This window comes from Mustela putorius, unplaced genomic scaffold (assembly GCF_011764305.1).
Source record: "Mustela putorius furo isolate JIRA1106 unplaced genomic scaffold, ASM1176430v1.1 tig00000682_pilon_pilon_pilon, whole genome shotgun sequence".
Lineage (NCBI taxonomy): Eukaryota > Metazoa > Chordata > Mammalia > Carnivora > Mustelidae > Mustela > Mustela putorius.
The window spans coordinates 2,027,856-2,054,683 of NW_025421443.1; the positions used below are offsets into that span (position 1 = coordinate 2,027,856).

The following is a 26,828-nucleotide window of genomic DNA, read 5'->3' on the forward strand; positions in this document are numbered from 1 at the left end:
TCATGATAATTTAGTTTACTTCTAAATATTTTAAATATTATGAAAACAAGTATAACAGTTTGTTTTCAAAACTCTTTTGAGGTATCAACCATTAAAAGATTGTTTTTTTTTTTTGTAAAAAAAAAACACACAGTGGTTTATTGAATACTTACAACGTTTACACCTTCAATATTAATTAAATTCCACTTAGTTTTAGAGGACGGAAGTGCACAAAACAAGTAGCTGTTGGAAACATCTTCGAATAGGGAACGACCACAGATGATAAGACAGCACTAGATATCGACCCCAACGGAAATGTTAGCGGCCCCGTTTTCTGCTTTGAAATAAAACTTTATAATCCCCAGGAATATTTATATCCAAAGGCCAAGTATTAAAGATACACTTCACATACACACTATAGTCTGCTGTCTTTACCTGGAAGGGGTTGAGTAAGTGGGGAGGGGGCAACGCTGGTGCCTACGCAGCTGTGAGGGAACATTCACACACACAGAATCTACGAGACGAAGGGATCCCTTACCACGCGGGAGTGTCCTCTTCATATTAAAATATGGAATGCTTTTCTTCAAATATCCACTCTTTTTTTTTTTTTTTGGAGGGGGAGGTGGGGAGCGGATGCCTCAAAGGGGGGCAAAGAGAGGGGAGGCAAATTGCACATAAATAAACCGGATGATTCCAAATGCAAGAAGTCCTCAGAGCGGAGCCTGGAGAGCTTGCCCGGAGTCCTGGGTCTGCTTCCGGCTCCTGGGCCCTGGCTCACTCGCGCTCTCCTCCTCCTCCTCCTCCTCACTGCTTGAGCTCCAGGGCCCAGACGTGCTGCGGCCAGCCCGTCCGGCCTTTGGTTTTCTTGTCGTTGCTGCTCACTGTGCTTTTCAAGATTTCATTCTGGGCGGAGGAGAGGCGAAAGGGAGAAAAGTGCAAAGAGAAATTCAGAAGGGAGACCTGGTTCCACCTCACCCCCGCACTCTTCCAGCGAGAAAAGGAGACAGTGAGAGAAGGAGAGCAAGAGATTGGGGGGGGGACGTTTTCAAGTCCTAGCTTCTGTAGAAAAGCTATGAAGATGTGCGCAGTCCTAGCTGCGCTTGCAACGGCCAGGCCTCCCTGCGCTTGCAACGCTCAACTACCGGATAGGCAAGCTTATAAACAACCAGCTATTTCCAAGTCGTTTATGGAGGAGCTGGGGGCCTTTTTTTCTCTGACGCCAGATGTAGGGGCGCGAGTGGGGGTGGGCGCTAAATCTGGTCTCCCTGTTTTCAATGGCAGTCCCTGGTTCGCGCTCTGGGGAAAATGGGCATAAGTTCCCTCTGCTCTGGCCTGGGCTGGGGGCTATCGGCCCCCAATACAGCTGTGCCTCTCCTCCGAGGCCTCTGAGATCCCTAGTTATTCGGAAGGTCAGTAGATCATGCACAGACTAAAGGGACACAGGCCCCAAAGAAGAAAAAAAGAGACAAATGGTATTATTTTCCAGGCCCTCTATGGCAATAGCCCTGCTCGGACCACCACCAACCTATGGGCACTTGGTAGGAACTTGAGATATCTAATTTTCATTCCATGTTACTGTTAACAACAACAACAATGACCATATTAGCATTTACTGTTTGCTAAAATGCTCATGCAAATAAAACAAGAAATACCCAGAAAGTTCACTAATCTGGGAAGTTGCGGTTTAACCTCATCCCCAAAGAGAAACTGAAGGTGCATTCTGAACTTAAAAGTACTGATTTTATGTTTACCTTTATGTTTTCGGACCATTGTAGTAACAACCTTAAAACCCTCTTAGGATCAGTGGTGGCCTGGTTCTCCAGAGAGGGATAGGGATCAATAGTGAAATAATTGCTAACTACCGCTTCTGGGCGATTTATTTTAGAACCACCTGAGAGCAAGAGAGGACTGGAGGCCACATGAAGGCTCTAAAAGACATAGAACCCTTGGGCCAGGGCAATCGGAAGATCAGTGGGGACCCTGAAGTCCGAAAAGTTCGGCCAAAGTGCGGGTGGGAACAGCGATAACCCGGAGGGAAGATCAAGCGCGCGAAGCATCCCTCTTAACCTCCTCCTCCTGTAGCTGCTGACATCCTCCCCCATCTCCTCAGCTTCTTGGGGACACCATCCTTTCCAGAACCTGGTTCAAACAACCGTGGCTTAGGATGCAGCCAAAGAACGAGGGATGTCATTGCTCAGCCCAACTGGAAAGAGTCCGATAGCATGGGTCCCACGAACCCCACACCCCTTCTGCCCCCTGCCCCTTGGTACTGACCAGCTCCTTCTTCCTTTTCTCTTCTTTCACATCTGTCTTCTTGATCTCCGCCTTGAAGGCCTCCGCTTCGCCATTCTGGTCGTCCTTGGCCAGCAGGTCCATGAGGTAGGCGATGTAGCTGGTGGCCAGGCGCAGCGTCTTGATCTTGGAGAGTTTGGTGTCGGCGGGCACGTTGGGGATACACTCGCGCAGTTCGGCGAAGGCGCTGTTGATGCTCTGAGTCCTGCGCCGCTCCTTGCGGTTAGCGGTGCCCCGGCGCTTCACCGGGCGCGGCCCCCCTAGGCCCGGGGGCCCGGCGCCCGGCGGCACCCCCCCGTAATGGGAGTGGTCCAGGCCGGCGGCGCCGCTGGCGTACTCGGGGCTGTAGGACAGGGCCATGCTATAGTCGGGGGGCGACATCTCGGGGTGGCCGATGAGCCAGCCATGGAAGTAGGGGTTCTCCTCGTGGCTGCAGCGGCTGGCGGCGGCGGCAGCGGCGGCGGCAGCGGCAGCGGCGAACGGATAGCCCTCATGGTGCACCACCGGGTGGTGGGGGAAGCCCCCCACCAGACTCATATCGCCCTCCGCGCCCCTCCACGCGCCCCAGCGTGCGCGTAGCCCCGCCGCGGCCTCGGCCGGGGCCCTTGCTTCGGCGCTGGCCGGCCTCCCCCACCCCCCACCCCCCAGCCCTCGGGCGCCCGGGCCGGCCCGGCAGCCGCAGAGGGGGCTGCTGCAGCCCGGGCCCGGATCCCCCGCCTGGCCCGCGGGGCCCGCCTCAGCAGCACTTCGGCCGCCGGCTCCCCATAGGGCGCGGCGAGCTGGTCCCGGCACCGTGCGCCCCTGGCCGCCGCCGCCGCCGGCTCCCGCCTTGCTCCTCGGCCCGCGCGCCGGCTCCTGCTTCCCGGGCAGCTGCAGGGAGGCAGAATCCTCTGGTGCTCATGCAAAGGTGCCGGGGCTCCCGCGAGGCTGATCTGCGGAGTCGCCGGGCTCCACCGCGGCCGCGATCCTGACACCGAAGCTAACTCGGGAGTCCCAGGACGAGTCCGAGCCGCGGTTGGGAGAGCCGGCCCGGCTCTGCAGGGAGGCGGCGGGGTCGACTGCTCACTGTGAAGCTACCTCCATGCGACCCTCCCCTTCCCGCCCCTTCCCCTCCCCCCCACCAGCCCGATCTGGGTTCTTGGGCGCTTATTGTTTTAATGAAATTTTTGGTTGTTGTTGTTTTGGTCCTTGAACGTGATTTTAGCAGCGAGTAACGTGTCCTCACTCCTCTCGGGCTCCCTCGGAGGGTTTTCAGAGAGGTCTCAGTGCATCCATTTTCTCAGATCCTTTCCTTCTTTCTGGGGAAGGATCTGGAGCCCTGCAGGCGCCTCGGAGCGCGAAGGCGGCGGCTCGGCTTCTTGGAGGGGTCTGCACGGTGGCCGAGGGAGCTCCCGGGTGGCAGCCGCGGCGGTTCTCCTGGGCTGGACGCCGTGAGGGGAGTAAGCGGATTTTCCCAGCAAGATCTCCATGTACAGCTACATCTTTAGGGCTGCTCGGGTTAATATATGTCGTCAGAGGCTCCTCACGCCAATCCCGGGGCTGCAGGGGCGGTGCCTCTCGCTCTCCGCAATAAAACTTTTTGATGTTCTCGTTGCTAATTGTCGAAGTCCTCTTCCAGGATTGGCTGCCCCTTCATAACCATGAGATAATTAAAACGGGGGGGGGGCAGGGTTAAAAAAAACTTTTTTTTTTTTTTTTTTTTTTATCAGCCAGAGGTTAATGCAAGTGTTTAGCAGATGCTTTACTATTAAATTATTTTTCCCCCCAAGTCTCAAATCTTGAAGAATCCCAAACCAGGTATAGTATCACTGTTTTCTTTTCTCGTTAAAAAAAATAAAAGGTGGAGGGGACGCAGATATCTCTTTTCGAAGTGTTTTTATAGGTATCCGAGGCAAGAAAGTAAGCAGGCAGCCTCGTGCCGTTTTTTGTGCCGGGGCGGGAGGAGGGAGGGTGGGTACCAAAGGCAGAGCGCGGCGGGGCCCCCGCAAAGGGGCTGCTGGGAGCCAGAGCCGTCTCCTGGCTCGGGAGGGCGGCGGGCGCAGCGGGGGGAAGGCTGCTGCTTTGACCTGGGCACAGGCTGGCGATGCCCGTCTAGAAGTCTCTTTACTTACCCAGCACGTTATCCTGGCCGGGGCTGTCTGAGGTGGCTCCTGGTACCGTGGCCGCTTTTGAAGATCCTGGTTGAGACCCCCCGGACGAACGGTCGAGCCGATTGTAAATACTCTTATTTCCATATTCTTCAGGGACAGCAGCCCCGCGACGACCTTGGGCGATTTCAAAGCACAGGCACCTCGATTCCCCGAATTTGTGGTGTGGCCGGTATCGGTGTTCTCCTGGTTTAACTAGACTGTTTGGTAAGTAACTGAATATTTTTTACAGCGTGTTCAGAGCTTATTTTCCAGTTTTTATGAACAAACATATAAATATATCTCTGCATTCCTGCCTCTCCCATAAAAGCGGGCATCTGTGGAAAGCAGGTTTAGTTATCGGAGGGGAACCATTAAACGGCAGTTTAAGAGGCAGACCCGGAGGACGGCTCGTGGATGTTTAGACTGCTGGCCTTAGTGATCTTGAACGCATTATAACGGAAAATGGATCTCCGTTTGTAAGTCACCGGGCCGCAGGGCACCCGGCCGTGGCGCCCAAGTGGCGTGAGCATTTTGAGAAAGCTGGAAGAGAGGTTGGGGCAGGGGGTGGACAGTAGCAGGAGCTGGAATTTCCCTGGGGCTCGGTTGGGAGTCGTGAAGGGAGACTGAGGAGGAGTCGGCCAGACAGAGTCTGGTGTGGAAAAGAGTGTCAGCCAGGACCCTGCTAGCGGTGAATTAGAGGAAACCCAGGGCAGAGAGTACAGAAGATCGGGCGAGGTGTGCGGGTCTGGGTGTGCAGGTCTGGGACTCGTCCCTGGCCCTGGCTGGGCTCAACCAGAGGAGACCCTTGCCTTCACCTTGGGTATTGTCATTTTGAAGCAGGCAGGGTCAGGCCCCAGGTCTCAAAGGGAGTCCCACCCCGCAGAGGGAGACCCACCCCAAGGGCTCCATGAAGACAGTCCTTTCTCAGCCCGCTGGACGCTTTCTGCGGGGTCCAGAGTTGCGGTTGGAAGGCAAGGTCAGTGAGAATGGGGGGGGGGTTGGTGGGGGCACCCAACTCCTCTGTAGCAGGGTTCTAGAGCTGGCTCCACATGCCACTACAGCCCTGAGCAGCAGCACCGAGAAATAGGTTTGAGGTGGCTGGGCGGTAGGAGAGGGGAAAGAACTGAGAGGGGCTCGAAGTAGGCTCGCAAACCCAGGGCGGGAGTCCATTCAGGGCCCATCTGTTCCCTAGGCAAGGGGTCAGTTTCCCTGCATGGCCGCAGCATAGCATCTTAAAGCAGAGAACAGGGTGTGGGGAGAAGCTGAAATTGTATTTGTTGGTAAAATGCCACTTGGGCATGGAACAAAATAGTGACCTAGAGCTTTCAACCCCCAACTTGGATGGGTCTGCGATTTTAGCACGAGTGGAATGTTTTAGAGCCCTCTTTCTTCAAGGAAAGAATATGGTAGTGTGGTGGGATTCTGTTTACGTTTTCACCAGGGAGGCAACCCCTGAATGTGTAAATACTGGTAGTTCAATCCTCTGTCATTTGATACTTAAAAAAAAAAAAAAAAAAGTCTGTTTATAAGAGCACATCTAGGCCTTGGAAGCAGGTAGACAACGTTAAGCCGGTCGCACCCCAGCCGGAAACAGATAACAATTCAGGGGAAGTAGTTGGTAGGTTGCTTTCAGACCCAGAGGGGGTTTCGGGAATGGAAAGGAAGAAGACTGAGTGGGGGTCTGGGATGCTGTGTCCACCAGAGGCCAGTGGCCTCACTGTTGAGGCCATCAGAGTTAGCCACTTTCCATCTTCCTCATGCTCTTTTAATTGAAACAAAAAATGGGCAAATCTCTTCATGGTTCCAGATTTCATGGCAAGTGATAAAGGAGATGGAGAACATGGAACAGAAAAAAGTCATAAAAGATTCTAATCTGAACATCAGTGCTCACTGACAGTGTCATTATCAGTTAATTACTGCTGTGTGAGGGTCTAGGGCTTCGTACAGCTCAGAAAGTCAAGCCGTGACTCTACAGCCTTAGAAAGGCAGCTCGGAGGCAGGGGACAAATGGGTGAACTCTCGTATCTTCAGCTGTAGTTGGTGACTGGCAGAGACCAGACTGGCCAACCGCCACTCTGAACGCACAGCCAAAGAAGTCCCCCCCGCCCTTTTTTTTTTTCTGTCAATGTCCTCTTTTGTACATTTTGCTGCTGCAGGTCTAGTGGGATGCTGGGTTAGTCTCTACTTTGGAAAGCTGGGAGGCAGAGGCGGTCTCCAGTTTGCCCCTGGTTTAGATGGCCTCTGCCTTCTGGGTGTGTGTGTGGAGGGTGGGGTGGATGGTGAATGAGGAAAAAGAAGAGGGGGCAGATGAGTTTTCCACCTTCCTTGTCAGCCCAGGGACTGTCCTAGTGTGGACTCTGGTGTGCTGTACCCTAAGGAGATTTGGTCTGAGTATTCCAAGGGCCCAAGCAGCTGAGATGATAAAGGCTGTAGGCCACCCTGCGTGCCCGTAGGAGGGATCCTTGTGAGCGCATACTAACTTGCCTCCTTTTCCAATGCCCTGTGTTGTAGAAATGCTCTCATTCAATGTCTGGTCTTCACTGTAGTTGGTGGTATACCCACTGTAGGGTGCATGACCTCTGCCTCCAGCTAAAGAGACCTATCCGGGTTCAACAATTTATTTTGCACCCATGTCTCTTGGCTCTTTCTCTTCACTCCCACCCCTTCCTCTGGAAAAGACTCAAAGAGCCATGGGAGAGGCTGAGCACTCCCTAGCAAACATTTTGGTCTTGTGAGATATTCCTTTTAAAATCAATCTAGTTTAAACTAAATATATATTTTTTTAAACTTCAGTCTGTTTTTTAGGGAAAATACAGATCTTTTTGAGGTATTTATTATTACAAAGGCAAGGGCAGTTTGTATCTCGTGTTTTGCTCACAAGAACTCAAAATAAACTGGACCTGAAAAGAACCAGGCCGGAGGGCCATAAACACACATTTTATGTTTACGGGAATTATGGCTCAATTCCCTTCATCGTTTTTCAAGTCTCATTTTACCTTATTTTCCTAACCAACTAAGTAGAAGTGACCGAGCATTCCTATAATGCTCTTACATAAGGTGAGCCTGAGAATGTTTGTTAAGAACTCCAGAAAGAACGTCAAACCCAGAAGGTGGCAGAAAAAGCAACGTGTTCCTGAAGGTGTAACCATAGCCCCTTACCTGCTCCAAGATAGGTGCTTCTTATGGCACCTTGATAGCTTTGCATTTTGTCTGTCCTGGGGTGGGTCTGAGTCATTTTATATGCTAGTCACTTGGTCCCAGAACTTTTAGGACATAGAGAACAAGGCACATTGACTGAGTGGTGGCAAGGATCTCCTTCAGACTCAGGGTCTGTAGTCCCTTCCTTTCTGGTTTGCCTTTTGGGGAACAGTTGTCCAGAGACAGGGCAAGTGACAGTGGTTCCAGAAATGTGGTGGTGCTCAAAGTACATACACTTCTACAAAGCAGACTCAAGTTTCGTTGAACATCTTATGTCTGTTTCAAAAATGAAGGACTGGAATAGTGGTCTTGGGCGCTGAGGAGGTTTTATTTGTTCTGAGCATTTTCCGTTTGCATTTTGTGGTGGGGGTGGGGTATTTGATGAGTGATCCCTCTTGCCCCCTCTTTCCCATCCGGAGCAGATCTGTGGAGATGGGGGCAGGGAGGGGCTGATTTAACTGCATTGACTCTAGAGGGGCTGATTGCTTATGACTCCATCAGTCCAGTTTTTTTTTTCTTTTTCTTTTTCCCCAGTCCAGCTTTGATGAGGAAACACTTAAGTGGGAGAAAATTGGGACTTGCTGGATGCCTCCCTCCCCACCCCATTTAGCCTTTCTCTCCCCTTTCTTTTCTCCCTGACTTTCCTTTTTCCCTCTCTCCCTCCATCCCCCTCCCTTCTAATTTGCCTTTGAGCAATGCTTGGATTTCTGAGGTTTCTGATGTCATTGAACCTGAAACTGAAGAATAAGACTTAAGAAAGAATAAGAATAAGACTTAAGACTTAAGACTTAAGAAAGAATAAGAATAAGAAACTGAAGAATAAGATACTAGTTTATCTTTTAGTCTTTTAAGAAATTTTTTTTTTTTTTAGAAATTGAGGTATAATTAACATATCACATTGTGCAAGTTTAAGATGCACAAAGTATAAGAAAAATCTTAATATCCGATACTACAAGCAGCAGTGGAAATTTGCATTTTCTTCTAATAATCAATGACTGGATCTTCATATTAGCTGGCAGTGTTGGTCTGGAGGGTTTTCATTGATGAGGGAGAACGAAATACTCTGCCAAGTATCCAAGCCAGTCTGTAAAGCTAAAATACGTATTCAGACTAAAGAGAACAAAAGGTAATGTACACGAAGGGCCCCTCTAGAGATAGCAGGTTGTATACCTGGGAGATGTTATTAAGGTTGTTATAATGGTGTTTAGAAGTAAGGTAGATCTGATCATTCCTACTTTCTAGTAAAATATAGATAGAGCTTAGAGCAAAAGCGGCATGAGAAAATACATCTCGCAGGATTTCTATTAACTACTTTCTTTGAAGCAAATTACATACACACTGACAACATTTTCTTCCAAACCAGAAAGAAAGCATTCAGCATTGTGATGAGGAAGTAATTCTAATTTTGCATACATGGTGCATGAGAAAATAAGTAGTAGTTAACTTTGACTAGTCTGCAATACAGTCTGGGGTTCAGAATAAAATAAAAAAGCAAATGGCAACTTAAAATGTGAAACTTTGGTCAAGCCTCAAATTTAAGTGACTGAAGGTTTTGTTTGTGACCCGAAGCCCCTGTGAATTCCCAGTTCTAACTGCGGGGTTGCTCACATTCCTTGGAAGTCCTGTTCTGAAACCTCCTTTGCAAATTCGCATAGATTTTTTTCTTTTTTTTTTTTAAAGCCCTGGCAATTTCTTCCAAACCTTTTCTACTTTATTCTAGGGCCTTTGCTTCTAGACACGGGACTTGAGGCAGGATGGTTAGGTTTCAGGTTAACAAAAAGAAACCCTTTTATTGTCAATATTAATGGCAAACCTCGATTTTTACAAGGCTTAGGTTTAGCAGCATGAGTAGATCAAAAGCAGCTTGGTTTGATTTCTCAATATTCTCTGGAGCTTAGACAATTAGCTGCAATTTTGCTTCTAACGAAACAACACAAAAATGTTAGTTACAAAAATGTTAAAGTTGGCCTTTCAGCAAGAGTTTTACCTGTGTACAACATGTCAGATTCTAATAAATATGTCCACTGAACCTGAGTTGAGTTTTGGAGGAAACCTCCTTAAGAAAATGCGTGAGCAGAGTGTCTTCATTTGCAACGCCACAAGCCTGCTTTAGTGTGTGCATTCCACACTTGCCTTTCTGGCTGGGTAAGGATCCGGCAGACTGAGGTCCCCCCTGGTAATTTGGGTACACCGAGTCTCCAGTTAATGATAGATAATCAGCCTTTGGGTCATTCGGTCATTCTCTTATTACAAACCCCTCCTGCTCTCTCTGATCTCCTTTCAAACTAAATTTCACACAAACAAATAAAGCAAGACAGGGACAAGTTCTTTAAAAAAAAAGAGGGAGAAATATTAGAAACTCCTGATACAGAACTCTAAACAAGGAAAGGCAAGCTAAAAGAGGATAGGAAAGAACATCTTATCAAAATGAACATGTTGTGTACAAAACATTAGAAGAAAAGGCTCTGGTTTCTGTTAAAGTGACAGAAAATTAAAATAAAAATAATTGCAGGCAAAGAAGTTATAATATAAACAGAGAAGGCAGGATGCTTGCTGGAAATGCGCAGCACAAGGAGGCTAATTTGTTGTTAGAGATTATATATCTGTACCGTGATAGGAGAGGCGCTACTTTGTTCTATTTTCCAGAAAAGAATGGCTTTCTTTTTAGTACTTGTATGAGTGCCCACTTAAGTTAACACAGGCCAAAACCTCTAGGAACAAAAAATGGAATTGCATTCTGCTTGTGAAGCATCCAACTTCAAAAGAAGGAATTGGTTGCATACGGGGCGGGGGTGGGGGTGGGGGAAGAAGGAGAATTCCACTCAGAACACAGTTAGAGGGTTCACTAAATCCGTATGACTGATGCTTTTTTGCTTTGCTGACAGAAGGTGCAGATCATTCTCGGGAAAGTACAACTGAAACCAGTCCTCCCTTGCCCTCTGGGGGTCTTCCTTTTCCCAGCCTGCATCTGCTCCTGACTCCAGAAAGACAGACTTCAGATTGGCCAAGGTACATCTCTGAGCAGATCCCTCTAAGCAAAGCTCAGCACTGTGTGGCTCTCATTGTTCAGAACTCTGGTGAGAACATCCCCAGTGCCATGTTTCCGCCTTGTCTTTGACAATCGCTTTTGGCTCAAGTCCAGGGCTCCGGAAGGGTCAAGGTCTAGCTGCTGGTGTCTGTCCCCAAGCCTTAAATTTTCAATCTTAAAAGAGATTGGAACTTTGGCTCAGGGCTTGATCAACCCATAGTTCTCCCAGTTAGAGGGGCAGTCAGGAGATGGCAGCAGGTGGTGAAAGTATGACTCCCAGATTATCGCCAGCTGTCTGTCATTCCTTGATTTGCCAGCAAAGCTGGCAAACAATCCATCTCTCTCTCTTCTCAAAGAATCCACACTTCTTTGTTTCTTCTAGGCCCAGTTTGACTGCCGCCTCCTCCAGGAAGCCTTTCCAGGTGTTGCTTTTCTTCTCTCTAATAGACCTTCTCTCTCCCCCAAATCTAGTCCTCTTTCTGGTGTACCCCCTCATATTCTCTCTGATAGAGGCAGCACATACCTTTGTGACTCTGGGTTCCTTGAGCCCCCAGTCAACCTACCCAGTAGGGAATTAAAGAGATTGTGTAAAAGGTGTGACTTAGAGAAAACGGGTGAATTTCGCACACCCCAATTGCAACTGGATTGGTTTTCTTTATTTTGAAAACGACTAGACCTAGTAGAGGAGGTGGACCGCTCATTAGGGAACAGACCTTCATCTCCAAGCCCTCCGGAGAACCAGGGAAAACTTCCTCGGGATGGATCCCGCTGGCAGTGGGTCAGCGTCAGCCGGCCCTGGCTCGGAGAATGGAAAACCCAGCCCGGGCCAGGCCTCTCCGGGTGACAACCTAAGCTCCGGAGTCAGAGTTTGGCAGGGCGAACTCTCGGGCACCAAATAGGCGCTGCCTGATCTCGGACAAGATTGGCCACGTCTCTAAGCCTCAATTTCTTCGTCTGAACAATGGGTTAATGACACCAACCTCGAGGGTGTGTAGGAGAGATTAAATGAGATCAAGATGCACGCGAGAGCAAGACGCCTGACAGGCTGCGTTCAATAAATATTTATGTATTTTCTCTTCCTGCCTCTTCCCGTTTCTTCTCCTCCCTTACAGCCTGCTAGAGACCCAGCCCGACGGCGACGGCCGGGGTGGCGCCGGAGGGCACGCACAGCTTGCCTCAGTGCTCTGAGCCAAGCGCAACCGGGGCTCCGCGAAGATCGCAAGGGCCTCGGGCCTCGCAAGACCTTGGGCGCCGGAGAGTGAGATGTGAGACTGCAGCGGTTCCCTGGGATGGTTTGGGAGCAAGGGGCGCGGCCAGAGCCGCCACCCCGGATTTAGGCCGCCAGCCCTCCGGCCACTGCGTTGGCTGCTGGGCCGCCCCCTCCATCCTGGTTAAGTTATCCTTTTGATCCCCATCCCCCCTCTTGGCGTCCGCAACCAAGGAGGCCGGTTCCCCGCAGCTCAGGTCGGGGGAGGTCACCGCTCCGGGGCGGGATGGACCCCCAGCTTCCCCAGCTGGTGTCCGAGGACTTTTCGCCCGAGGCGGGCAGGAAGGGGTTAACCGCGCCCTTTCCCGCCCCTTCGCCACCCCCCCGCCCCCCACCTATTCCCGAGCCCTCTGCGGCGGGCGAAGGCCGCCGCTTCCCTCCTGAGGTCTCATTAGGGAAACCCTCACCGCTATTTTCAACATTTCCTCAATCAAGTGCCTTTAAATAGAGCTGCACAAACAAATTGGCGGCAAAAGCGTAGATCTTGTCACGATTGAGACCAATCCAATATTTCAGCCTTGTTTGCTTTGCAATTACTGGTTGGCTTGTGGCAGCGGTGCCACCGGGGCAAATCTGCAGCCGCCCGCTTTCTCCTCTGCACCCTCGGCGGGTGGAGGAAGCGACCCGCAGAGCCACTGGCGGGAGGGGGGGGGGCGGCGCTGGAGGAGGTGACGCGAGAGGGAGGAGGGCGGCGGAGCCCTTCCTAAACCCGCGTGCGAAGGGCGCGGGTGATGGTAAAGGAGAGGGATTTCTCAGGTTCCCTGGCGAGCCCCTGAGATGTGTGCAGCAATAAAAAATGTGCAATGCACATGCAGACCTCGATGTCCTGTCCTTATCCAGCTCCTTTTCTCCTCTTTTCCTCTCACTTCTATCTCCATGACGTTTTTCTTTAGTATTTGTTAGCGGGGACCGGTCTCCCCTTCTTTCTCGCTGTTAAACTGCTAGCATGATTTGTTAACGTTTTCCATAGCTTCTGCTTCTTGTTTGACTTTTTATACAAAGTCACTTTAAATCGGCCGCAGGAAGACTAAAGCTCCAAGCCCTTTGGATGGGCTCCCGTCGTCGAGTGCAGGCCCCCCTGCCCTCCCTCAGTTCTTGCGGGACGGCTCTTTTGTGTGAGCCTGCGGCTCGGTGCGTGGGGCCACCGCGCGGGCCAGCCGCGTTTGTGTCGGCAGAACAGTAGTGAACTCAAATCAGGTCCTAAGCCTTGTATTTCACAGACAATTAAATCTTGGCTGCTGTTTAACAAAATTATAGTACGCTGCTCTGTACTGAGGAGCACTTTTAAAGTAAAAAACAAATACATTTCAAAAAGAAAATATGATAATAAATCTCTTTTTATGGATTTTCTCTGCATAAGTGGAAACAACATGATTTAAATCCCCACGCCCTCAGCCCTCCCCTCTCAGGCACAGCTGAGCAGATACAGTCTTTCAAAAGACATTCTTCATGCTTGGTTGGGGGTGGGGTGGGAGGAGGCACCTTCATTTGTTACGTTCAGTTTAGTTTCTAAGATTTCACACCACACTGAAAATCCCATGCGCAAAAAGCAGCAAGGATTTTGGAATAATTAGGTCTAGGACCTGAACGTTATTTTCACACTGATCCAAGAAAGGTGACGGCTTGGGTCATTTTACGATTTCATATTACCTTATAAATGACTACTCATTTTCCTCTCGTGTGGACTTCAAGTTGAGGCAGAGAAATATTTTTGTGAGAACCCCGGGGGGCATATTAAAATATACTTCTTTATTATTTAAAAATGTGTAAGGTATGGATGGACGTACATTTGTATGCTGGTGGTCATAAAATAAATGCATAGCTGTTCTAGTCAATTAGCAATCTCTTTCAAGCTTTAGGGTTTTTTTTTTTTTTTTTTTTTTTTTGGTTTATAATCCCACCTGGATTGTAGCTTCATTCTTCTGGATCGCATTCCTATTGTAACATTTTGGCGTTCAGTTTTATTTAAAGCAAACTTCAGAAATAATGGTTTCATAAAACTGTGCAACGTCAAAACCACAGCATAATATTTCGAGTTCATATGTCATGCACACTCATGTATATCTCTCAAGAAATAGGAAGCAGTAGCTAGAAAGGGTACCATTTCATGAGAATTCTCTCTTCACCAAAAAAAATTGGTCTGGCATATTATTCAATGCACAAATTATAATATTACTTTCATGTGTGTTAATCTGTTTAGTATTAGAACTGCTAGTGTCTTAATCATTAACATGTTTTACCACACTGCTTTCAAATGGGTGATCTCAGATAATTATGAAGATTTTGATGTTAATCCCATGTTAAGTGAACAACTATGAAAATAACCTTAAGGCATTATTATTATTCTATAAATGCCAACAAACACAATTGTAGAGGGAACATGGTTACTTTTTATCTGGCATTATCCTATAAGGATATGGCTACATTCATTTCTCTTAAAATCTGAGCAGTTTTCAACTACTTTTTTAACAGGATTTTTTTTCCACATGGCATTTTGCAGTATCTATAAACCACAACAACTTTGTACTGACAGATACATATTTTTTCAACATTGTTATTCATCAGCTTCTTTGCAAACTCACAAAAATAGAATAATATACAAAAATATCAAAATATAGAGAACAATTATTAGGTTCTACATATTTATTTAGGTAAGCCAATGTTATTAAAATTAAAAACATGTGCTTGGCATATAAATGTTTCTTTAAGAATTCTTTTTTGGATGCACAGTTATTATTTTTTAAACCAACTCAGATTCTCAAGTACTGATTTTTTTCACTCTAAACAGGCATTGCATTGTTTTAAACAGTAGCTCCTGGAACAATACTACTCTTAGTGTTTTAGACTTCCAAACAATTGGAATTGGATAAATGCTTTCAGCTGGGAGCACTTTCTTAATACCTTTGTAGGTAATAGGATTCCCTGTTTGTGTGGGGGTGACAAATGGACAGTGCAGTGGACAGACTGCTTATCCTTTACAGAATGTACCAGAAAATGAGGTTTTTCTATGAGATTGTTTGTGGTCCATCTAAAAGAAATTCTGGGGGTACCTGGGTGGCTCAGTGGGTTAAGCCTCTGCCTTTGGACCAGGTCATGATCTCAGGGTATGGAGCCCCGCTTTGGGCTCCCTGCTCAGCAGGGAGCTGCTTCCCCTTCCCTCTGCCTGACTCTCTGCCTACTTGTGATCTCTCTCTCTCTGTCAAATAAATAAATAAAATCTTTAAAAAAAATAAATAAAAGAAGTTCTGTTAATGTGAAATCAGGGAAAATGAGCAAGTGCTTTTCCTAACTGTAGTTATGAAGTGATGACTGGAAGAGGGGGATGAAAAATAGAAGACAGAAGGAATGTAGAAACAAAATCTGAAAAAGACAATTTCCTTAGGTAAGATCTGGCTTTTGGTTTACAAATGGGAGAGTGATGAATTGGATCCATATAATCAAAGATATTGCTTTTCTTTTCTTCAATTCAGTGATTTTTTAAAAATAGATTTTTCACTGGGGTGCAGAAGCCCAAACAAGGAAAAAAATGTAAATTCTTATACATGGGAAAATGCTGGCTTCCATGATATTGAAATATTGGTTTAAAATATAAGGACCTTTGATCCATTGTACCATGGTTCTTTCTAAATGAATACAGTTAAACACAATGTATATTAAATTAGTACACAATATATATTAATACAATGTATATTAAATTAATACAATCAAAAAAAGAACCTTGTGTTAAATGAATACATGGCAAAAAGCAAGGAACTTTTTCAAACTGGTGAAATATATCCATGAGATAATTTACATACACTCCAACATGCTGAGAAAAAATTGAAAAAGCAAATTTTTCAGGAATAAAACATGGAACTTTGTTATTATTCTGGGATAAATAAAGAAAGAAACTGCCTTCTTACATTCTTAGTAATTCTTTTCGTTTTTCCAAACATTGTTAAGGTCTATGCATCTTTTGCTATTCAAGTAAAGATGATGTCAGCAATAATATTACAGAATCTAATTAAGTGACTATTTTTGCTTTGTTACAAATAGAAGTTATATATGGGCTGTTAAGTACTTAGCTGTTTGAATGCTGAATTTTTCTTTTTTCGGATAGACTGTATTTAATGAAGTGTTCATGAAGATAAATACGATGGCTCATCAAAGGTAAAAACAGTCATGGGAACAAAGCAGTATTTGAGTCTGTGAGGTGTGGGCTACACTTTGTAAGCTATAGTGCTTTTAAATCATGACCTAGGTATTTGTAATGAGGATATGTGGGAAGGAAACCTCAAGGGTCCTTAACATACACAAACAGGAGCATACAATCCTGTAGAGGAACTTGCCCTCAAAAGGACATTGCCCTTCCCACCCGACATTCCCAGCCCCTACCCCTGCCATATTTCCGCTTGCTATATTTTACTAGAAGTCACAGAGGGGCACCTGGATGGCTCAGTCAGTTAAGCACCTGCCTTGGGCTCAGGTCAAGATTCCAGGGTCCAGGTTCCAGCCCCTCCTCTGGCTCCCTGCTCAGAGGGGAGTCTGCTTCTTCCTCTCCCTCTCCCCTCCCCCACTGCTCCTGCTCCCTCTGGCTTGTCATGCTTGCTCTCTCTCTCAATCTCAAGTAAATAAATAAATAAAATCTTTAAAAAAGGTCACAGAATCAAGAGCACCTGCAACCCAATGGGCTTTTCTCTCCTTAAATATTAGAGCTACATTAACAATTGAAAAGTTCACTCAGCTAGTCCTGTTTGGTTTTCATTGTTAACTGTCTGAATATGAGAAACAACTGCATCAAGCATTGAATTTTTCTCATTGTTTCCAGTGCTAGTTCAGGTTACAATCTCAGATACATTTGACTAAATCGTGAGCCGTGTACATTTTATTGGGTTATTGTTTATGCTCTGCTTTGTGTCGGAAAGACTCTAACACTGTTTTTTTTTTTTCAATAACTGGTAAGATAAAATTTTAAAAATCTATAAAAATAATCCCTGTAAATCTAATTGTAATTTATTTTGACGCTTATTACCAGATCAATGATGTGTTCTGGCAAATCTTTGATCCCAAGATGAATCAAAGTCACATTTGAAATGAGACAAATTTTAAAAATTGATTTAGAATGTGTTCTGTTATTAAGAAATCGTCATCATAATACATGGAAATAAAGCTATGACTACGTATGTAAACTACCTTAACATCGATATTGAGAGCAAGTCTCTGGTGTCAGAGGCAGAGTTCTGGAGCACGTGCACAGACTACAGCCCATAGTAGCAAGTAATCTGGAAAAAATCGCTCTTCTCTGCCATCAGTTACCACGTCTATAGAAGGTGGATAGTAAGTGAAGACTTACAGTATCCTGAGGAACACTTTTTTTTTTTTTAAAGATTTTATTTATTTATTTGACAGAGAGATCACCAGTAGGCAGAGAGGCAGGCAGGGGCGGGGGTGGGGGGGTGCAGGCTCCCTGCTGAGCAGAAGCCCCAAGCCATATGTGGCTCCATCCCAGGACCCTGAGATCAAGATCTGAGCCGGAGGCAGAGGCTTAATCCACTGAGACACCCAGGCACCCCATGAGGAACATTTTTTGAGACCATTCTCTTAAGGCTCTTGCTTGAGGGTCCGGCATAGAGTAAAAATTTAATAGGAGCTCCACAGCATAAAAAGTGGCGTGCCGCAGTTACCGTCCTGACAGCCACTAAGTGTGGGGATGTTGACAGCCCACAGATTTCATGGAGTTGGGTATGAGAAGCCTACACTGGCTTCCAGACCTCAGTGTTGACAGGGTAAAGGCAATGGCTTCTGTCTGTCTTTAGAGGCTCCCGAAAGGAATATGGAGATGGTCCTAGTGATAGCAACCTTCCAGATGGTCAGTGGAAATCTAGTTTCATGCTGTTTTCCCCACGTGTAGTGTGGTTTGTTGTGCCTGATGCTACGGTCTAAATGGAGGAAAATGACACATTAAAGAAATGAAATACGTTATGGCAATGGTCCTTCCCAGCGTTTTAATTGTGCACTCCAACAGTAAGACATTTTAGGTATATATTTATTGGAAATTATAATCTGCACTACTTTCCTGATATGATATATGCATTATAACCCCATGCAAAAAATGAACTAAAAAAGGGCAAGGGAAGGAAGACTTAAGCAATAGGTCTAAATAGTTTCAGATGAGACAAATTCAGTTATCATCAGCAGTGTATGCAAAGCCTCCTTTTTAAATGGTCTTGGTCATTTAAAAATGTTTTTTAATTGGCTTACTGCCTGATTTGTGTTGTCACAGTTTCTGCCTTGTTTTGTGGCTGACTAAAGCTCTTCAGTAGGACAGTGTCCATTCTGCCATTTGTGTGACTGTTTATGCCCATATTTGAATGATCTTTTTTTAAAAAATATTTTATTTATTTATTTGACAGACACACACACACATGCACACACACACACATACAGCGAGAGAGGGATCACAAGCAGGGGGAGTGGAAGAGGGAGAAGCAGGCTTCCTGCTGAAGTGGGGCTTGATCCCAGGACCCTGGAATCATGACCTGAGCCAAAGGCAGAGGCTTAACAACTGAGCCACCCAGGTGGCCCTTGAATGATCTTTAATCAAAAATTCACTGTAGGGCTTTTTGTAAAGCCCCCTGTCCCTTTGGTGAAGGTTAGTTTAGTTAAAACTCGATTACATCATCTGCTTCCACTGAACTGAGCCAGAGAATCCATAACGAATCTCAGTCCACGTGAGCTCATGCAAGGGCTACTGTCTTCCCTAAGGATACCATATGTGCCTTGGGCAACTTGACTAGGACCAAGCAAGGGTGTTGGTGAACTCATTTCTGGTTGTTTACATAAAAACAAATATAAAGAGAATTTCTGGGTCACCTGGGTGGCTCAGGCGGTTAAGCGTCTATCTGGGGCTGGGGTGGTCTCTGGGTCCTGGGATCAAACCCTAGGTTGGGCTTCCTGCTCAGTGGGGGGCCTTCTTCTCCCTCTCTCTGTATCCCTCCCACCCTCGTTTTGTTCTCTCTCTCTAGCTCCCTCTATCTTAAATAAATAAGTAAATAAATATTATTTAAAAAAAAAAGAATTTCTAATGTGGTCTTCTTGGACCACATTGGTGCCACTGTCCCGGACTCAGACATCATTAGGGTTCCTGGCATTTCTCTTCCTTGAGATTCTATAGCAGAATGAATGAGACCTTTAGACGCACTGGACTTTGTTTTCTATATTTTGCCTTACTCTGTTCGTGTAGCTCTTCACTGTTTATGAATCACTTCCACATATTTCTGTCATTTGCATTTAGCATTTCTGTAGGAGTGGCAAAGCAGGTCTGATTCTGTTCACCCTATCGATGGAAGAGATGAATCATCAGCGGCATTGGCTGGAGAGGTGAAAGAACTGTCCCAGTTCATATAGTTGGTAGGACTTATTTTCTGAAAGCAATATCCTGCTGTTTCTCATACATCATTTTTTTTTAAAAGATTTTGTTTATTTATTTATTTGACAGACAGAGATCACAAGTAGGCAGAGAGGCAGGCAGAGAGAGAGGAGGAAGCAGGCTCTCTGCCTAGCAGAGAGCCCGATGTGGGGCTCGATCCCAGGACGCTGGGATCATGACCTGAGCCAAAGGCAGAGGCTTTAACCCACTGAGCCACCTAGGCGCCCCATCTCATACATCATTTTTAAAAAAGATTTTACTCACTTATTTGAGAAAGAGAGTGAGGAGAGCATGAGCAGGGGGAAGAAGGGAGGGAGAGAGAGAAGCAGGGACTCTCTGCTGAGCAGGGAGCCCAACCTGGGGGCTGTTCCCAGGACCCTGAGATCATGACCTGAGCTGAAGTCAGATGCTTAACAGACTGAACCACCCAGGTGCCCATTGTTTCATCATCTTAACCAACTTTAAACTGTATTCATATTTGTCTGAACTGAGGTGAGAGGGAGCTATGCAACCAAACAGAAGAACTGGTTCTAGGTGGTGCTGGGAATGGATTAAGAGGAAGCAAGCATAGTAGGACACACATGTGGAGGAAAGCAATTAGCATTTATTGAGCACTTATTTTACCCTGTGCTCTTTACACACACCGTTCCTTTAATATGCTTCTTAAAAGGGGTAGGTTTTTACATGTAAGGACATTGAAGTTCAGAGGTGTTAAAGTAATTTGTCTCAAGTGCACAACTTTTAAGTTGTGGGGTTGAAACCAAAGGGAGCTGACATTAAAAATATATACATTTTCAGTATCTAGGTAATGTTAAAAGAACAAAACACATTAAACTTGAAAGCCCTGCAAGCAGTTTTTGTCCCAAATTGGATCTCTGGTTTGGGCTCAAAATCAAATATGACAACACCAAATGCTAGCAAGGGTGGAGAGAAACTGGATCACTAAGACACTGCTGGTGGGAACTAAAATAGTACAGCCAGTCTGGAATGCAGTTTGGCAATTCCCTAAAAAGTAAACGTGTAACTACCAAGTGACTAAGCAATTGCACTCCTGGGCATTTATCTCAGATAGATGATGATCTAAGTTTGCGTGGAAACCTGTACAAAAAGCAGCTTATTCATGATTGCCCTAAAATGAAAACAACTCATGGATTCTTCAATGGATAAACAACCTGTTGACATTCTGTTAACAAGTAAGCAAGTGTTGCTGATCATAGTATAGCCATACCATGGAATACTATTCAGCAACAAAAGAAAAAGGAATAAATTATCAATAAGCTCAAGAATCTGAACGCATCTCCAGAGAATTACACCGGGGATGGGAGGGAAGTACTAACCTAGGATGAGTTCTAGACTGTATGTTCCCACTTATGTAACATGCTTGAAATGCCAGAATCACAGAAGTGGAGAAGAGGTTAGTGGTTACTAGAAGTTAGGGAGTGGTGGAAGGGGCGTGCGTGCAGCTACAGAAGGACAGCAAAAGGGATGCCTGTGGTTATGGAAATGTTCTGTATCTTAACTGTATGCATGTCCATATCCTGGTTGTGATGTTTTACTCTAATTTTGCAGGATGTTTACTACAGGAAGAAACTGGGTAAAGGGTGCAAGAGATCCCTATTATTTGTTACAACTGCATGAGAATCTATAATTACATCAAAATAAGAACCTTAATAAGAAAGTTGATTGATCTTTACTGACTTCCAGAACTGACCTGAAAAGAGAGGAACATTGGGATTGAGAATAGGGGTTGTGAACTTTAAGAATTGTTTTCAGTGCACCACTCAAACTGGGTCTGAATTTTTTCCTTCTGATTTTTATTAGGGATTATAAAGCATTCGTACTGCTATTTTGGGGGAAGAATGCCACCTCTTCATTATAGGACTTCCATTTTGCAAACTAGAGTGATTTTTTTTTTTAGCTCATCAGGTGGCTAATTTACACATTAGAGGATGAAACTAGACTGGTGCCTGGCTGGCTCAGTCGGAAGAGTGTGTGACTCTTGATCTTGGGGTTGTGAGTTCGAGTCCAATGTTGGGTGTAGAAATTACTACAAAATAAATAAACTTAAAAAAAAAAAGAAGATGAAACTAGATTGCATTGGACTTGACTGTCACATCCGTCTTTTTTTAAGATTTTGTTTTTAAGATTTTGTTTGTAATCTGTATATCCAATATGAGGCTGGAAATCATAACCCAGAGATCAAGTTACAGACTCTACCAACTGAGTCAGCCAGGTGCCGCTCTCACATTTATTCTTAAAGTCAGAGAAGAGGTTTTTTTGTTTTGTTTTGTTTGTTTGTTTGTTTGTTTAAAGGTTTATTTATTTAGGGCACCTGGGTGGCTCAGTTAGTTGAGTGTCTGCCTTCAACTCAGGTCATGAACTTGGAGTCCCAGGATCTAGCCCCTCCTCAGGCTTCTTGAGCTTTGGGGAGTCTGCTTCTTTTTCTGTCCCTTACCCTACTCATGTTCTCTCTCTCTCATGCTCTCTGTGTTTCTCTCAAATAAATAAATAACATCTTTTAAAAAATGATTTATTTATTTGAGAGAGAGGGCACATGTTCAAGTGCGTGCCCGCGTCCGGGGAGGGGCAGAGGGAGAGAATCTTCAAGTGACTCCAGGCTGAATGCTGAGTCCTTTGAGGCGATGGGGAGGGGTGGGGGGGCTCGATCTCAGGACCATGAGATCGTGACCTGAGTCACAACCAAGAGTCAGTTGCTAAACTGACTGAATCACCCAAGCGCCCCAAGAAAAGTGTTTTCATTACCCTTCTTTGTCCTTTTAAACTTATTTTAAAAAAGATTTTATTTATTTATTTGACAGAGAGGGAGACACAGCAAGAGAGTGACCACAAACAAGGGGAGTGGGAAAGGGAACAGCAGGGGAAGGAGTAGTCAGAGGGAGAGGGAGAAGTAGGCTCCCCACTGAGCAGGAAGCCTGATTCTGGGCTTAATCCCACCACCCTGGGATCATGACATGAGCCAAAGGCAGATGCTGAACACTTAAGGACTGAGCCACCAGACACCCCTATTTTTATTCTTTTCTCCATCATCCTATTTGAACTCATATTTTCCCATACTGTAGTATTTAATCTAAAAACCAATAAGTGTCCCTATTGTAGATGAAATTAGGAATGTCATTCTTAAAAATGCAAAATATAAAGATATACTGAAATGCATGCAGTATGCTTGGATATTCTTATTTTTGGAGAGATCTAGTGGAGATTATGAGTGTAATTTAAAAAATCTAGTGATGGTTTGTTGAGAAAATAAAGCAGCAGCAGGATTCCCGAGGGTTGGTCTTGCTCTTCCCAGCCACCGGCGTGGTCCCCCACCCCCATTCCAAGCACCTGACAAAGGCAGAGAGTGATTTAGTCATTGCCGAGGAGCTGCCGTCATGACAAATAGGGGTTAAATTGTGAGAATTTCAGGACATATTTTGGGGAAGGATTAAATAAATCAGGGGACTTGCTGACAGCAAATTGTATCTTTGAGTGGCTGATTTGAAACACAGCATCAGAGAATTGAGATGAATCCCAGGTGGTCTTTGGGAGCTTGAAAAAGTCCCAATGAGTTGGCCGACTTCCGCCTATGCTGCCTTTCAGCATCATTAAACAGTCTCTAAGTGATGGCTTATCAATTATCACCTTAAGAAAAGATTATGCTAAATACAGTGGTGGAATTAATCCAGTGAACATTATTTATAGTTCAATGAAATTATTTCCCTCATTGCAGGGGTAGAAGGCCCTTGAACGGCTTCTTTTGTGGAATTTTCAATTCTATCATGGTGTTACTACAACATAACTTTTTCAAGGAATTTGAAGTGCATTAAATGCTTTCTTAACTGTCAGACTGAAGAAGAATGCATGTAAGCTCTTACTCATAATAGTGAATGATGAAGTCTATGCAAGGATGCCAAGTTGGATGCTAAAATGAAGTCTTTCAATTCAACTAGCTCTCAGTGGAATGAGAGATGTCGAAAAGAGTGATTGCTAACACGTAGGCTGAAAAAGAAATCCTGGCACACATGGGCATTTCCAGCTGCTTGCTGGGAGGAAGTGCCATGGGGGACAGGGGCTGTGAAACAGGTGAACGCCAGGCAACACGGAGTCCTCACTGCATGTCTGTATGAGAGAATTTAGCATGGGTGGCCCACTTCGGTTTAATGTTTTGTCAGACCAAATAGACAAAGAAAATACAAACAACAGAAACGATGAAAGTCCTGAAACCGACAATAACACAACAAAAACTTAAATTTTTTAATTAAACAAAAATTGGGGTTTTATGAGGTTGACTTGAGGTCAGGAAAAGAACGGTAAACTTTTGAGAGGAAGAAAGAAACCATCAAAGCCGGGGGAAGCTCGAAGTGGGGTTTAATAGCAGCTATCATATTGCTCCCAAGCCTTGGCCATTTCTGACGCAGCTGTTTTAGCTGTTTTGTTTTAAGATGTTCCCAGTCCTGTTCCACTAACACAGTCCTTCCACAGTGACCTGAGTGCACAAACCTAGGGACTTGGGGCTTTCTAGATAACTGTATACCCCTCAGAGAATTACTGCAGGAGCCGTTAAATGAAAATGATGAAATCCAATATAGCATCTGGCATTTAACCTTGGTTGTCTTCTTCCTTCTGCTCTCCATCTGAGTGGGTAAGAAGGTCAGCTCGCTTAAATGTGAACCCTCAAAGTCAGACACCTTCACTATATCCTGGTGTGTCTCTCAGGTCACAGGCTAGGTGGGAGGGTTCCCCAATGGGATATAGCTGTGCCAGTAATAGTGACAGTAGAGGTGGGACTTGAGTGCGGGGTAATCTTGGAATGCATTTCTGTTAAGTAGGCTCCACGCCCAGCATGGAGCCCAATGTGGGACTTGAACTCATGACCCTGAGACCAAGACCTGAGCTGAGATCAAGAGTCAGACACTTAACTGACTGAACCACCCAGGCACCCCCAATATATTGGTGTTAACCCATTTTTTATTTGTTTTGGTGGGTAGCCATATACGTCTGGAATATGACTCTGGGTTCACCAATTTCAGGATGGCCTCCAGAGGGGATTCAGGAGAAAACTTTGAGGTTCTCTTATTTCATACAAAGGAAGGTCCAAGCAACCTCTTCTAAAGATACAGTCACATCTATTAACTTTAAGTTCTGACTGACTAATTTTGTCTGGATCTTTTGGAAACCTTAAAATTATTTCTTCCTGGGATTCAAACTCAGAATTACATGGAATGAATTACGTGAAGTGGATCTGAGCCTTGTTTTTGAGACTTTTATCTTGAATTCCTTCTGGGATCTCTTCTAGGGTGCACCCTTCTGTGACTCTGGTTTGGGTCCCTAAGTTCATTAATTAATTAATGGGATTAATTAATTAATTCTTCTATAAGTGTTAATTGAATGCATACTGTATGCAAGACTTAAAATAAAGCAAGCTTGAGATCCTAGAGTTCATTGATTTCCTTACAAATTCTAAAGTCAAAAATGCTAACTCTACATTTATATGAGGATTTAGGATTAAAAGGAAATAAGTAAGTCACAGAGTGTTCAGGAAATAATGACTTACTTTGCTCAGGAGGAGAATATTCAATTCTAAAACATACTGATATATATAAACACATTTGGTAATAAAACAATGTAATTTTTACAGGAACATATCTAATCATGAACACTGAGGTCCACGCTCTTCCAAATGCATAAAATAAGTTAGAGCTTTATTCATACTAATGATAATGGGAGTTACATATGTGCATACAGTGAGTTCATGGTTGAAGGCCAAGCTGATTAGGATCTGTGTTCTGTGGTTTTTGTCACTTGTGTGTGTTTAAACCCTATAGAATAGGATCTATCCCCATGTATTTGGTTTATGAAGAAAACTGGTAACATGATATTGAATTAATGATCCAGTTTCTCAAAAGGGGAGACTATTGGCCTAACACCTTCCTAAATTGTAGCTGTCAACATGTTTAGTTTGGTTCTAATGGGAGCTGGGCTGGAGAAAGGAAAAGTTTTATAGGAAAGGTTATGTGATATTAATAAGAACCACATTCTGTTTGATGTTCTCTCAAATTGTATGTCTTTATCTTACTAAAAATTGAACCATTCAAAAATAATAAATCTTCCTTTTCTACAGCCACAAATGATCAACGTTTTGGATGATCAAAAAATTTTTGTCCTAAAGATATCCCCACTTCTAGCTCAGCTTTATTTTTTGAGGCTGATTTATAGCTAAGAGCACCACTTCATATTTTTTCAAGCATCAAAGTCATAATGTATTTTACAAATACTCAAAAGTGCTTAAAATCCAGGAACCTCTGCATTCCTATTTTTTATTCTTTTATATGTATTCAAATTGGTTAAACAGATGGCTTCCTATTTTTGGAAAAAAAAAAAAACAAAACCTGCTAAGAATATTCACCTTAAGACGGAGAACTCGTAGGTTAAATTTCATTCTGGAGTGCACTTTTACAACCAAGTCATTAACCTTTGGAAACGAGAGTATTTGGGAAAAACATGGGAAATCTTAACAAGATGATCTCACAAACACTGACTTGGTAGACATCTCAGAAGCAGAGATGCTCCAGAAGGTTAATGATGAAAGACCTTAAAATGTTTTGCAGACATGGCTATTTAAATTTTCCAAATTTTCTTATTGTTTCTCTTTATTACAATAGCCTTAAGAAATAAATGCTTCATGGAATGTTTCATCATAAGTATAGGAATTGGCACAAAAATTCTTGGTGGGAGGATGGAGATTTTGCCATTAGTCACCTTTAGTCAGTCCTATTTGTTTGGTGCTTACCACACACGAGGTCTTTTCCATGCCTGTGGAGGGGTACAGCAAATTATAACATGTAGAATCGGCCTTTTGAGCTTATGGTTTCGTTAGGCTGAAAGGACTGGAGTCATGGAAAATGAAAAGGCTAAATAGAAGGACTAGTAAATGAGGGTGTTGAAGTGGTCTGCGATTGTTATCAGAGACCCTTTGTTAATGACACGATGTTGAATCAATGAAAGGTCATTATGGGATGGAGTGGACAGGTATGAATTCCTCTCCTTGCAGCTTTCACTAGAACTTGAGAGAGACACCAATTCTGGAAAGGCAGAATTTGGGTACCTTAAGGCAGACAAATATCCTAGATGGGAGAGGAGTTTCTTTTTGGAGTCAGACAGGGTTTAAATCTGGGTTCAAATCTTAGTTTGTTTTGTAGATGTGTAATCTTGGGAAGTTACTCAGTTTTTCTAAGCATCTTGAAAAAATGGATTTCTTTTAGGATTAAGTGAGATAAAATATATAAAATGATGCATAATAAGCACTGAATAAATGCTAATGCCCTTAGAGAGAAGATCCTCAACAAGAACAGAAGAAGGAGAGGGCTAACTATGTTTGGGGAGCAGTGGGGAGACTAGTATGAGTCTTGGAGGGAACGATTAAGTAAGAGAAGGGGAGTGAGATGATGTAGAAAGATAAATCAGGATCAGATTTAGTCATTCAATTGTTTCTTCATTTAATAATTTATTGACCTCATTTTATATGGG

General features: G+C 44.7%; 1 protein-coding gene across 1 annotated transcript; it reads right to left on the bottom strand.

Moving 5' to 3' along the window:
* Positions 1-3,764, bottom strand: HAND2 (heart and neural crest derivatives expressed 2). The gene is made up of 2 exons (XM_013063287.2): positions 2,254-3,764; positions 1-882 (listed from the first exon to the last, which is right to left on the bottom strand). The coding sequence occupies exons 1-2, from the start codon at positions 2,806-2,808 to the stop codon at positions 784-786; spliced, it is 654 nt and encodes a 217-aa protein (XP_012918741.2). The 5' UTR covers positions 2,809-3,764; the 3' UTR covers positions 1-783.
* Positions 3,765-26,828: the final 23,064 nt, after the last annotated feature.

What these genes read in the sequence shown, in the direction of transcription:
- HAND2 (XM_013063287.2), bottom strand. Translation starts at nt 2,808, where the DNA reads ATGAGTCTGGTGGGGGGCTTCCCCCACCACCCGGTGGTGCACCATGAG. An exon ending in AGAAAAGGAAGAAGGAGCTG is followed by an intron (nt 883 to 2,253) that starts GTCAGTACCAAG and finishes TCCTCCGCCCAG; the next exon opens with AATGAAATCTTGAAAAGCAC.